This window comes from Juglans microcarpa x Juglans regia, chromosome 8D (assembly GCF_004785595.1).
Source record: "Juglans microcarpa x Juglans regia isolate MS1-56 chromosome 8D, Jm3101_v1.0, whole genome shotgun sequence".
Classification (NCBI taxonomy): Eukaryota; Viridiplantae; Streptophyta; class Magnoliopsida; order Fagales; family Juglandaceae; genus Juglans; species Juglans microcarpa x Juglans regia.
Genome location: NC_054608.1, coordinates 15485305 through 15498747, shown reverse-complemented (window position 1 = coordinate 15498747; position 13443 = coordinate 15485305). Strand labels below are relative to the sequence as shown.

The window sequence follows — 13443 nt, the reverse complement described above, 5'->3', positions numbered from 1 at the left end:
CATTCAAAAGCAATAGCTAGAACCTTGCTTTTTGTTGATATTGATGGACAGTGCTATGGTCTAAAGCATCGGCCATGATTAATATATATATATATTTTTTTTTATTGACAACGGGTGTCTGGGACGAAGTCTTAGACTAATTAGGGGGTGCACAGGTCTTTGGCAAAAAGTTCTCACAAGTGCACATCAGATAATCAAAGAAACAGTTTCTCTAGAAGTGTACTTCGAGTAATTCAAGGGGATTTATATAACTTGCCCAAGGGACCACCACGCCACCCCTTGAAGTTTGCCATGATCTATATTATCATGAGATGTTAATATGTTTAACAAAAAGTACTTATAAAAAAATCATCTATATAATCCCATAAGAAGAAATAAGTATTATCACTTGAAATAATGGTTGAGAATGGTTGCCAACTGAACGCCAACTTGAGCCAACCTTGTATCGACTATTGGTAACCTGTAGAGGAAATATTCATCTGCAAAGAGTTCTCATGTTAGTCTCCTGTACTGAAAACAAACGAACACACTACTGATCAACTCATGAGCATTCACTTGTTACCTTCTAAAACTGAACCTTCAGTCACACCTTTGTATGCCCATTCATAGGCTACTTTGGTGATGCCTTCAGATGTATATCTGCAGAAAAGGAACCAAATTAATCTCTGTATATAATGGTCACGAGGATTATGGTACACCAATCGAGTTGAAAGTTTCAAAAGAAAAACAATTATCCAAAATGATCAATGACTAGTGTTGCAAGAAAAGGAAATGAGTGATAAACAATAGCGTGATGTCCCAACTACTAATATGTTGAAATAGAAAGTGGCAAGAAAGAATATGAAATAATGTATCTCTTTTCTACGTGTTTTGCACACCGGTTACCGGGCTTGATACTCCTACAACATGAGAAATGTGAGGGCTCGGGGGTGGTGAGATACCTCTAATGCCTAAGTCAGTTTTTTGAACCTTAGAGAGAATTTTTGTCTGTAAGAGTACATGACAATCAGTTTTTTACCTGGGTTGAACTTTTACACTTCCTATCGAGGTGGGGCCCATTTCCTGTGTTAAGGGTGTCTGACTCCCATACAGAGTTCTACGCCGTCACTTTAATGCAGTGTGGTTGTCCCAGGTTATGTCCCCTTATGGCACGTGGGTGAGTGTGGCCACTACTTGGGCATTCTACTAGGAACAGTGCCTCCTACCGAGTTCTCCAGTCTGCACTCCTTATCTATACATTTAATGCGATGTGGCGTCCTTGCAGGACATTCGGACAAGGTTGTGTCAAAGCAGGCATTGTCCTATCTCCCATGCCGATGCTTTTTCCCTCATGGGCTCTAGACCCTTTTCCTCCTTTATTGCTTGGTGGGCCGGTTACATCCTGGCTGCTGGGCTTCCTAGACCTAGTTGAGGCTCGGTCTAGTGGGAGTTGAAAATATCTCTTTTAGTTACCCTGCAAATTTCTAACACACATGCGCGGTGAGAATTTTCTCTTCTCCATTTTCTTTGTTTTCTTTTCTTCTTCTTCTTCTTCTTCTTCTTCTTCTTCTTCCTCTCTCTCTCTTAACCTTGTGACACTTTAGTAGTTCGTAATGCTCAATGGATCGGTTGCCCGTTGTGCGTACCGGTTCACTTTCCCACATCTGGGATTGCATGTGGTGGCTTAATCCCACGCTCCCTTGTGCAGCAGAATTCACAGGTTCTGCTTCTGTTGTTTCCCCTTCAGTGATACTTGTCACTTTCCCACTTGGGGCAGTCCAATCGGCGCAAGCTTCTATTTAAACTCGCGTCCCATCCTCCTTCTTCTTCCTTCCTTCGCACTCTTCTCATCCTTGCTACTGTCTTCACGAGTTCCTAGCCCTTCTTTCCCCCAACTTCCTTCATCATTCGATAATCCTTAACCTTTGCTTTTCTTGTCTTTGATGGCACGCAAGAACACCTCTCGTTTCTCATCTAGGGATTCACGCTCATCCCGTCCTGAGGAGTTTTCCAGGGTCCCAAGGGGTCTAGATCCTCTTGAGGTCCGAGATAGTTCCCAATTTTTCGAGGGGTACCATTGATCCTCAATTGTCTCTTCTGCAGAACTAAGGTCGGTGAGGACCTCTTTAGGGTGCTCGACTCCATCGATTTAGGGATCCCGGGGGCTCACTAGGGGGTCGTCCACTTGGAGGGTTTTGCCGCGAAGGTGGCATTGTACCACTCCATGTTTTCTAATGGATGATGACTCCCTTTCTTCCGCCCCATCCGAGACATCTTAGACTACCTCAAGTTGGGTCCATCACAGCTTCATCCCAACGCATAGAAGATTCTAATATTGTGTTGCGTTGTTTGGTGCATGTTCTTGGAGATTGTGGGGAAAAATTACCCTCAACTAACCACTAGGGAGTTTCTTTTCACGCATAGGATACGTCAACACGACGGCAACCTGTGCAGTTTCTGTTCTCGAGGGGGATATAAGGTTGCCCTCTTGGAACCCCCGCTTTTCCCTTGTCAAGAACTAGTTTAAATGGTTCTTCTTTGTGTCGAGCCAAGGTTGGGAATTTCCCGCTGGAGAGGCAGTCTACCGTGAGTTCCTCGTCCATACTGTTTGGGGGTTCGTCCCGAAGGATAAGGAGATTTTCCTGGTTTTCACCAATTGGGAGCAAGCTCGCCTAAAGGTGATTTACACCTAGGTTGAGAAACACCAGGAAGAAGTTTGGACTGATGGCCTACTGACTAGAGCCAAAATCGATTGACTTCTGGTGTCTCCAGATCTAACTCGTTTCGAGGGCTGTAGCATTCCGAGGGAGCCGTCTACTCCCCAGGACCGGAAAATGCTTCCCAGTCCTCTGCCGAGCCAGTCTTCATAGGCCCTGTCTTCATCGGGAGTCATGGAACCAACTCAAGGTGAACGACCTACCTAGGGCAGCTCGGATGCCCTCTTGTCTGACCAACCCTCTCATCTCGACCGGTGCTCCCCCATCTTCTACCCCGCTGAGGATCTTATCCATGAAGAAGAAGAACTCGAGATTCCTTCTTCTCGGCTTTCCTCGTGAGGGGGTCTCACGATCCCATCCTGCCATTTGAGGATGTCCCAGATATGCCTGCCTCCCAAAATGGCGATGTTAGGGCACACACTGCTGCTCTTGAGGCAACTGTTGTCACCTTGGTCCGCAGCCTACTATGGGGGCATCCATTCCCCATGCTTTGATCACCCCATGGGGTAGTCCCTTGATCGTAGACCTTAGCATTGTGTACATTTTCTTAATACATTTAAGCAAAATATTTCCTCTAGTGCTCTATGTTCTACGGGTGTGGTGGTTCATTTAACCTAGTCGTCCTTAAGGCGATAAGATCTTGACCTATAGTTGGCGGTGATTACAAATGGTCCTTCCCATTGTGACCCTAGCTTCCCTTCCTCTTGCATGGTTGTTCCTTTTTGTCTCAAAATCATATCACACATTCTGAAGGACCTAAGCCTAACTCTTCTAATGATGTAGTGTTCAGCCTTTCTTTTGTTGATCTCTATTTGTATCTTGGCTTCCTATCTCTTTTTTTTCCAGCGAGTCCAACTATTCATCCTGTTTCTCGCCATTGGAGCTTTGATTGAACTGCTAGACCCTATAGGTAGGCATCCTTACTTCCAGTAGTACCACCACTTGGCTTCCATAGGTGGGAGCGAAAGGGATTTCTCCCGTTGGTATTATGATGGTAGTCCAGTACGTGCCCATAGGACCCCTGAGAGCTCCTCTGCCCAGCTCCTTTTCTTATCAACCAACTTATTCTTTAGGATTTTGAGTAAAGTCTTGTTGGTTGCCTTGACTTATCTACTGGCCTGTGGGTGACTTGGAAAGGAGTATATGAACCCAATTTCGCACACCAGTCGCAGACTCGAATCGAACTGCCGCCCGTTGTTCGAGATTATGCTTCGAGGAATGCCAAATCTCTAAACAATGGCCTTCCATAGGAATCGGGTAATGTTGTTTGTCATGATGGTTAATAGGGCTTTTGCCTCCACCAATTCGGTGAAGTAGTGTATGACGACGACAACGAGTCTTACGCCCCTCACTCCTAGGCAAGGGGCCGACCATATCGATTCCCCATTATGTGAATGGCAAGTCGGCATGATCGGTGTTAGTTCCTCTAGTGGGCAATGTGGTACTGGAGCGTACAACTGGCATTTCAAGCATTTCTTTTACGTCTTTGAGGGTGTGCAGCTAGTAGTACCCCGCTCTTACTACATTTTTGGCTAATATCCTCCCTCCAGAATAATTCCCACATATCCCTTCGTGTATTTCTGCCTGTATGTGTTGGGCTTCTTCTAGTCTCGCCTGTACAGAACTCCATCTATCAAGATGAAGTGTGTCGCCCAATTTTGTACCTTTCGTGCCTCCCATTTTTCATCAGGGAGCTCCCCGGCATCTAGGTACTTTATCACGTTTAACGCCCATTCCGTTGCTTCTGGCCTTACATCCTAGTTTTTGATCCCCACGGTAGGTACATCCATTGTTCTAATGACTGTCTATTTTGGTAAGGCGGAATCCTCCTGTCCCAAGGTGGTTTGCTCTAACTTGTTGACATTCTGGTTTTCTCCCCTTGGCACCTGTTGGATACAGAAATACTGGAAACAACTGCATTTTCCCCATACAAACTGTAGATATTTCTTCAGTTTCTCATCCTTTGTAAAGAACTCTCCTAGGACTTGGTTCATTCGAGCATCTCCCCTTCCAATTTTTAGCTCCTGCGCTTAGCATTCTCGTGCTAGCATTGCTCACCCTGGACTTTCCCACACCTGCCGCCATTGGGAACTTCATCCTAGGGTTGGGCACCCTAGGATGGCATTATAAGATGACAGAGCTTTCACTATCAGGATGTCGACCATTGTTGTAGTGGTTTTAGGAGCTTTACTGGCCAAGATTGGTAGCGTAATGGTTCCCACAGGCCGGACTACATCCTAGAGAATCCTTTAAGCATCATGGGTGCCACGTGTAGGTGGCTAGGATCTATCAACATCTTTGTGAATGCATCCCAGAAGAGGATGTCTGTCGAGCTGCTATTGTCCATCAAGATCCTTTGGGTTGTGAAGTTGGCAACCAACATGGTTACCATGAGTGCATCTTCATGGGGGTGAAGTACCCCTTTTCTGTCTTCCTCATAAAACGATATGACAATTGTCCTTGAACGCCTCATCTGCTTAGTTTGGGGTCTTTTTGCAGAAAATACTTCTTTGTATCGGGCCCTTGGGCATATGCCTTTCTGCTGGATGAGAAGCCCCCACCCTCTCGGCGAACCCCCCATCTATGGTGCGAATCTCACTCAGGAGCTATTCCCACGAGCTGAGGCTTGAGAAGGGGCATTGCGAGTGGCTATCTGTTCTCCACATTTGGGGCTCTCACTCCTGTGCGGTCTTTGGGGCTGCCCCCACTTTGGTCGAAAGATTGCCTAAAGTCAATTGGATATTACGATCAGACGCTCCAACTCTCCCATTTTCTTCTTGAGGGTGTAGCAATCCTTAGTGCTATGGCTTTCTATCTGGTGGTAAGTATAGAAGCGGCAGCTTCCCCAATCGCGGTGGTTGGCTTCCTAGGTGTTTGATTTGATTTCTTCTTGCACATTCAAACTGAAGCATGTGTCTAGCACCTTGTCCTCTCGAGGACGTGTCCTCCTCTTGCCTCATATTGTCCTACACCTTTTTAGGTTTCTCCGGGGCTTTCATCCAACCCAATACGTTGGTCCTCCTATCCACTTGTTCTAATTCGGTCTTAATTGGGGCTGTCAGGGCCCTGAGAGTGTCTTTGACATTGATGAAGCCGTCTACCCTATCCATGAACTCTCGCAATGTCGTGGGAGTCTTTTTTGCCTACTTTGTCATGAACGGATTCTGAGGCCAAATGTCTCCTAAGAGCGTGGCCAGTGTGATTTTCTCATCCTGGTCATCCATCATCATGCGCTCCTTGTTGAATCGACTCATATACTTCTTCAGTTTTTCGTCCTTTTGTTGTTTGAAAGATAGGAGATAAGCAATGAGGTGCCTTTTTCTCCTGCTCGCCATAAACTGTGTTAGATATATTCGGGTTAACTCTCCAAAACCATCGATCGAGCTTAGGGGTAATGCTCCAAACCACCCTCTCACTGCACCTTTTAACGTCAACGGGAAGGCTTTACAAGCTACTTCTCCAGGTAACACATGAAGAGTTATATGGGCTTTGAAGGTCTCTAGATGTTTGAGGGGGTCCTTGCCATCACGTCTGCGTTGTAGGGTAAGTTTGTGCTAGTGAGTAGTTGGTCAACCAATGACAATGCTCCCATCCTTTTGGCCATTTCCTCATACTTGCCCATGAGGCTACATAGTTCGTGGTGCATCTTTCTCCTCTCTTCTTCGCCGGCGTCCATTCCTCCAGCACTGTGTAATTTGGCATGTTCATTTTGACTTGGCTCGGCGTCCTCTCCTGACCTGTTGTTCCTTCTCTTTAGGACGTCATTCTCTTGCTAGGGATTCTCCATCTCTGCTGCCATTCTTTTCATGCGCTCCTCCATTTCTGTGAACCTTCCTTCCGTATTTCTTGAGGATGCTTCCTGTCCACAGGTTGTTTAACAACACGTTACAACGAGCATGTGAAGGACATGCTACTTTACAAAGATCCCACAAATGGTACCACTATTTTTGACATGTTTTGCACACTGGTTATCTGGATTGGGAGGTGATGAGACACATCTGATGCCTAAGTTAGTTTCCTGAACCTTAGAGATAATTTTTGTATGTAAGAGTACATGAGAATCGGTTTCTGACTTGGGGTTGAGCTTTTATACTTCCTATTGAGGTCGTCCCATTTCCTATGCCAGGGGCGTCCGTCTCCCTTACAGGGTTACATGCTGTCATGTTTAATATGGTATGGCTCTTCCAGGTCACGTCCCTTATGGCGAGTGGGTTAGTGCGACCGCTATTTGGGCATTTTGCCAGGAACAGTTGCTTTTGCCGGGTTCTCCTATTTGCACTCCGTATCCATACATTTAATGCGGCGTGGTGTCCTTGCAAGTCATTCGAATAAGGTTGTGTCAGAGCAGGGTTGTCCTGTCTCCCATGTCGATCCTTTGTCCCTAGTGGGCTCTGAGCCATCTTCCTCCTTTATCACTTAGTGGGTTGGTTACATCATGGCCGTTGGGCTTCCTTAACTTGGTCCAGGCCCAGTCTAGCGGGAACTGAAAATATCCCTTCCAGTATCCATTGGCAAAGGTAGAGAAACCCAGAATGATTACAATTTTAGTGAGAAAAGCCATCTAAGCATAGATTTACATATATAAGAGATGGCTTTTATGAAGAAGAGGTGGCATTAACTTCATGGAGAAACATACTCGTTTGCACATATTGCATTAGTAGTAGCATATCACCTGTGGCAACCAAAGTTCGTGGCACCAAATTTGCTTTAGTCAACCTTCCAATTCATTTCATACTTGAATGGCCAATAGTTATTTGGCTTTGTTGATGGTTCTGTAGTAACTCCACCCACCATGATCACCACCACAACAATAGAGACCACTCCTTCTGCACTCATTCCTAACCCTAACTACTTCAAGTGACAACAGTAGGATCAACTCCTATCTACTCTTATTTCCTTTCTATCTAAGGATGTCCTTACTCAAGTAGTTGGGCTACAAACCTCTCGTGAATTCTGGCAAGCACTTGGGAACATGTTCCCTCTGCAGGACGATGCTAGGGCCATTAATCTACAAGTTAACCTTGCCTCCTTCAAGAAAGGAAGCAAGTCGATTGTGAAGTATTTTCAAAAAATTAAGTCCATGCTGCCACATTAGCAATAACTGGCCAACCACTAACTGTGAGTTAGTCAGTTACATCTTGGCCGAAGTAGGGTCTGAGTATGACCCTCTCATTACTTCCCTTACTACTTCCATGCCCAACTCCCTCATAAGTTTTCTCTCAATTCGCTCTCTCTCTCTCTCTCTCTCTCTCTCTCTCTCTCTCTCTCTCTCTCTCTCTCTCTTCCCGTGATTTCGTTGTATACTACATGCCTCTATTTTCTATTTCCAGGGTTCTCTCGCCTAAGCCTCTACGACGGTAGCCCTATCGTCTCTATCTGTCTCTTTGTCTCTATCTCTGTGTGTTTATCCCTTTCACTCCAAAATTGATTTTTCAGTAAATACCAGTGTGCCGATGCCTCTATTCCTGAGTTTCCGTTACCGACAAGCCCCTCACCAGATTTTGTTGAAAGACGGTAAGCTTCCTTCTCTCTGCCCTTTGTTCACTCTCTCCACACCAGTGCCCCATTCATTGTTACTCTCTTTATTTGTGCACAAAATCACAGCCAATAGCCCCACGTTGTCCGCCAAGCCATATCGCCACCATATTCCTCTCCCTGACCCCGGTAAGTGTTATGTTGCCTCTGTTTGTGCACTTTTGCACCGTTGAATTTTTGTTCTTTGTTGTCTCTATTCGTGTCCTCCATTCTCTCTTTATTATATATTTGTCCAATTTTGCATGCTCTTCTAACTTCAGGGGTCCTCCCTCTTATAGTCGCATTGTCCTAAACTTTTTTATTGTGTTTTTAATGGAGGGCACCGTAGTCAACCTCCTTCTTGCAAAGACATCTCCAACGCCAATGACAACATCAAATCACTTTCTAAACCAACTACATGAAATTAGGTATGGTAACATGGGGTTAGTCTCACTTTTCACACTTATCTTTTAGGGTATGTACAATTGTGTTAACTGGAAAATTTCATAGATAGTATATGTACGGTTGAACCTAAACGTTGTGTAATTTATTGGTGGATTGTTGTGGCACCCTTAACCCCCGCTCGGGATTGGACAGTGGCTGAAACATCGGGACATGTGACATGTGACACAAAACTACATACCCCTTGTACATGACAAAAATATGCTATGCATCTAAGTACACTAGCAGTATCCAATAACATAGCAGTGGAAATATAGTAAAAGTTCGGTAATCTAAGCAATGCGATAAGCAATTGCAAAGCAGATGGCACTGTACTAACATAATATCCCATAATATCCCAACATTGTCCAAAAATCATAAACATGTATCACAAAGATATAGCATGTCAAAAGCATAGAGTATAGTTTAAATCTCCCAAAACACAAGACCTTCTCAAAACATTATTCCTCAAAAGTTGAGATCTAAAACTATAGGTTCCTTCCTTTTTTTTTTTTTTTTTCTTTTCCACAAAATCGCTTAGGTTCCCATTTTCTTCATAACTAGTGTCCCATCAAGAGACAAACACCAAAAGACCCCATGGAATTGCTGAGGATTGGGCGGTGTCAAACCTAATCCTTTGCCTTTGCCTTTGCCTTTGCATCAGTCAAGGCCTTCGAGACTTGCTCCAGATAAGTAGACAAATGGTCCATATTCCATCAAAATTTCAGATTCTTGGATGGTTGATAGATAGTAGCATCGATCTCGGTCTCACCAATACTAGTTAGGATCTCCTTGAGAAGCTTAACCGTGTGTTTTAATGCGTCTGCAGTGTAGTCCTGACGAGCCTGAATAGTATACTCGTCCTCTATCAAGGAATCATCTAGGTTCATGTTTCTTGGGAGTCTGGGGTACCTGTAACAACTTCTACCATTCTAGTTGGGGAATGATAGTGGAAACTATCACAATGAGATTTCAAGAAATCTCAACAAGTAATCACATAACATACCACAGTCTGTAGGAGGCCACGCAACGTCCAGGACCAACGTTATTGCCTACAAATTCTCTGATCTTGCAACTTGCACCTTCTTTTGCTAAAAAATCTACTACCATGTTTGCTTCCCTATAAATGTGAGAAATGCTGCAATTCAGAGTCTGGAATAAAACTTATAAACTCTTTTCTTTTAGAATCCTTTTTGGAAACACTTTTCTCCAAATGCATATGTGACATGAGACTTAAGACATACACATTTACACTTGACATATGATATATGAAATGCCGTGACTGAAATAACCAAGCATAACATGTTCAATTCATGGTTTGATAACATAAATCAAATGAGATATCAAAACACATATATGGAATCATGAGAAAGGGTCATGGCTGAAACATATAGATGCAAAAACATGAAGAATCATCACTTGAACATGCTTTTTCTTCAAACATATTTGCTTAAAAATCAAAGCACAACGAAATGAAAAATAAAATCATGGTATTTGGCCAAGATCCGAAGTTTCTAAGACATGGTATAGTTGAATCATCAAGTAACACAAATCAACCACAATGTTTTCCTAAAACCGAAACATGCTTAGAACATTCTTGCCATTTTCATCTTAAACCAATTCATACCATTCATGTAATATTCATATTCCAAGATCATGTAAGCATATACAAACAAACAAACAAGAAATAGCAAACAAAGCAAACATATCGATGAACGGATTTACACAAATATATACATGTATGAACCAAGAGTAAGTTGAGTGTATACTTACAAAAATCCGCATAAGGAAATACTTGCAAGTTGTAAATCCGAATGTGCTTCATTAAAAAGTGTCTAGAAAAATCTTATTTCATGCTCTTCAGTGTGTGAGGATTTCTAAGATATCACTTGATCTTAAACCATTCGGCCTTTAGGGTTTTTAGGCCAAAAATCCCTTCATTTCAGTCATGTAGTAAAACAAAATTTGAAACAAGATGAATACATATGTGGTGATCGAAAACATGGAGGGTATACATCCCCCACCATTCGGCTTCAAAGGTTCCTTGAAAACCCTAAAACCTTTTTTCATAAGAATGGGTAGAAGTATGTGTATTTCACCATTCTCGAAATTTTTATGAGATTTGAACCTGATTTTGAGTTGAGAATGTGACTTTTGTGTGTAAGACTAGAGAAAACTGGTCCTTACCTTGTTTATTCTTGATGGTGGCAAAATCCTCTTTTGAAAAAGAATCCTCATTGTTTGATTGGAAAGAAAGTGCAAGAAAGTGTAAGAATCTTCAAGCGAAGGTGTGAGGAGAATGTGGAGAGTTGAGAACACATGTAAAAGTTGAAAAATGACCAAGAAGAAAGTCTTTGGCTTGTGGTTCTCTTCCCTTTTTATACAACTTTCCTCAATCCCTCATTGGTTGCTTGAAGTCCATTGTATGTAAGACAAGTGGCCTTTCCCTCTTCCTTATTCTCTAGCCGAAAATGACCCTTGGTGTTCCTCACCTTTGGATTGCATTGGGAAGGTAAAAGGCTTGTGTGGCATGTGGGTCCTTCCTTAAGCCAAAATCCTCCTCTTCCATCTATGCCCCTTCCAATTCTCAACTAAGTGCATTGTACATTAGGTCAAAGAGGTTACTCCATGTCTCTTCCTTTTCCCAAGAGATAAACTTTGTATGAGTGACACATGGCAAAGGCGTTTTCCTTGCCCTAGCCGTCCACTCTCTCTTCTACTTCCTAAGTTGATGCTTCATGTCCTTGTGCTCCTTTACCAAGTGACTCCTCATGTGCATTGGTCTAAAGGTAACTTAAGTAATAAGTGGCAAGTGAAGAGGTGCATTGGACATGAGGTAGCCAAAATTCTAGGGGCATATTTGACCTTTGATACAAGAGTCCCCATCTAATCTTCTATATGTTTCATGCATGCTTGACACTTGGCAAAGTCTGACAAAATCTAAAATCCCATGTGCCCCTTTTAGTTTCCCATGCATCTTTTCTAATGAAACTTACTGCCTCTTCCCTAGGCTTCCATTTCTAAGAAATCTACTTTGGAACTCAAAATAAGGCCAAACAATGTTCTAGGCATGTGGGAAAATGGATTGGTTGAAAATCCTTTAGTCTTCCTAGGCTCCTTTTGTCCCTTGATTCTTATAGAAGGTTTCTAGCATGATGACAAGTGGAAATCCTCTAAGGTAGGCGTGGAAGCCACCTCTTGGTGTTTCCCTACACTTCTCTCTACTCCCTTAGCCGACTATCAAGACCAGATTCATAGTGCAACACATGCATGACACATGGTACTAGTGCTAGGGTTTGGGTCATGGACCTAAAGCCATTGAGTCTGGGTTTCTAAATAGGGTCAAACATTACAAGGCATTTTAGGGCTACTCCCTTCTTGGGCTCAAGTTACTAAATCAAAGACTCTAAGGCCTTCCAAAAATAACTCAAGCTCATAAAATACCATGGCAACTACGAATAAATTCTATGGGCCATGCTTAGACAAGCTCGAGTCATCACATCCTCCCCTCAGAAAAAGATTTCGTCCTCAAAATCGGCACTGCATCCATCAATCAAAACGTTTGTAAGAAGAAATATCGGGCTACTACCTCTTCCATATGTGGCCGTAGACTTCTCGGATGATTTTGAAGATGAGGGTAGTTCATCTACCTCTTCTGTCACTGAATTTTTGTGAAAAGTAGAATATTGCTTCCAAGTCGTAATCAAAATACATATTGACCCGCATCTCATTCAGCCTTGCTTTATCTCGAGCTCCGTATCCTTGATTGGTTGACCTTCTTCATGGAAGGGAATACAATCCATAGATGTGTCCGAGGTCTTACCAGGTAAAAACCTACTCACGCGTTCTTCCGTTGTGCGACTCGATTCTGCCTCTCATCAAAATTGCGTAGATTTCTTCTTTCTGCTTCCTTCGAGCTACACCACGGTTGTTGCTCCTCACGTGGTAATGCTTGTCGAAAATGAAGCCTTCCTCGAGAATCTGCATCCATCACATGAGTGCGATGATGCTCAAATATCTTCATCTGTCTTGATTGTTCCGCTATCGCCTGTTGCTTTCTCTTGAGTCAATCTCTGATACGACGTTCTCTTCGCTCTCTCAATTGTGCCACTGAAGAAACAGACATATGTGGCATCCTTCTAGATCGTGTCATCCCTTGTTGTAAGGGTTTGGTATGTGGACACAAGGTTACCACGTTTAAACTAACAACATGGAACATACATATTTCACACATACATATATATATATATATATATCAGAAAATTTCATGCATACATCAAGAGTTCTAAGATACAAACAAATGAGGGATTTCACTTCTTAGTGTATCCTCTCATTCCCAAGTTACTTCTTCAAAGTCTGGGTTATTCTAGAGTACTTTTACTAGAGGTATCTTCCTATTCCTCAACTCTTGTTCATTGCTATCCACAATCTGCATTGGCCATTCTTTATAAGACAGGTTGGGTTGAAGCCAAATCTCGTCGAGCTCCATTACCACTGGCCATCTTTCTCCAAAGCTTTTCTTTAAGGTTGACACATGAAATACATTATGTATTCCCTTCACTTCTGCTGGCAAATCCAATCCATAAGCTACTAGACCAACTCTTTTGATTACCTCAAAGGGTCCTACGTATCGAGGACTCAACTTTCCCTTTTTACCGAAACATATGACTCGTTTCATGGGTAATACTTTGAGGTATACCCAATCTCCTACTGCAAACTCCAGATTCCTCTGTCGATTATCGGCATAGCTTTTCTGCCTGTTCTGGGCTGCTTTCATTCTTTCTCGAATCAT

At 43.1% G+C, this 13443-nt stretch overlaps 1 protein-coding gene across 1 annotated transcript; it reads right to left on the bottom strand.

Moving 5' to 3' along the window:
- Window positions 1–12485: 12485 nt before the first annotated feature.
- LOC121242235 lies at window positions 12486–13443 on the bottom strand. Its single transcript, XM_041140127.1, has 2 exons — window positions 13027–13443; window positions 12486–12632 (listed from the first exon to the last, which is right to left on the bottom strand). Exons 1-2 carry the CDS (start codon window positions 13441–13443, stop codon window positions 12486–12488), a joined length of 564 nt encoding a protein of 187 aa, XP_040996061.1.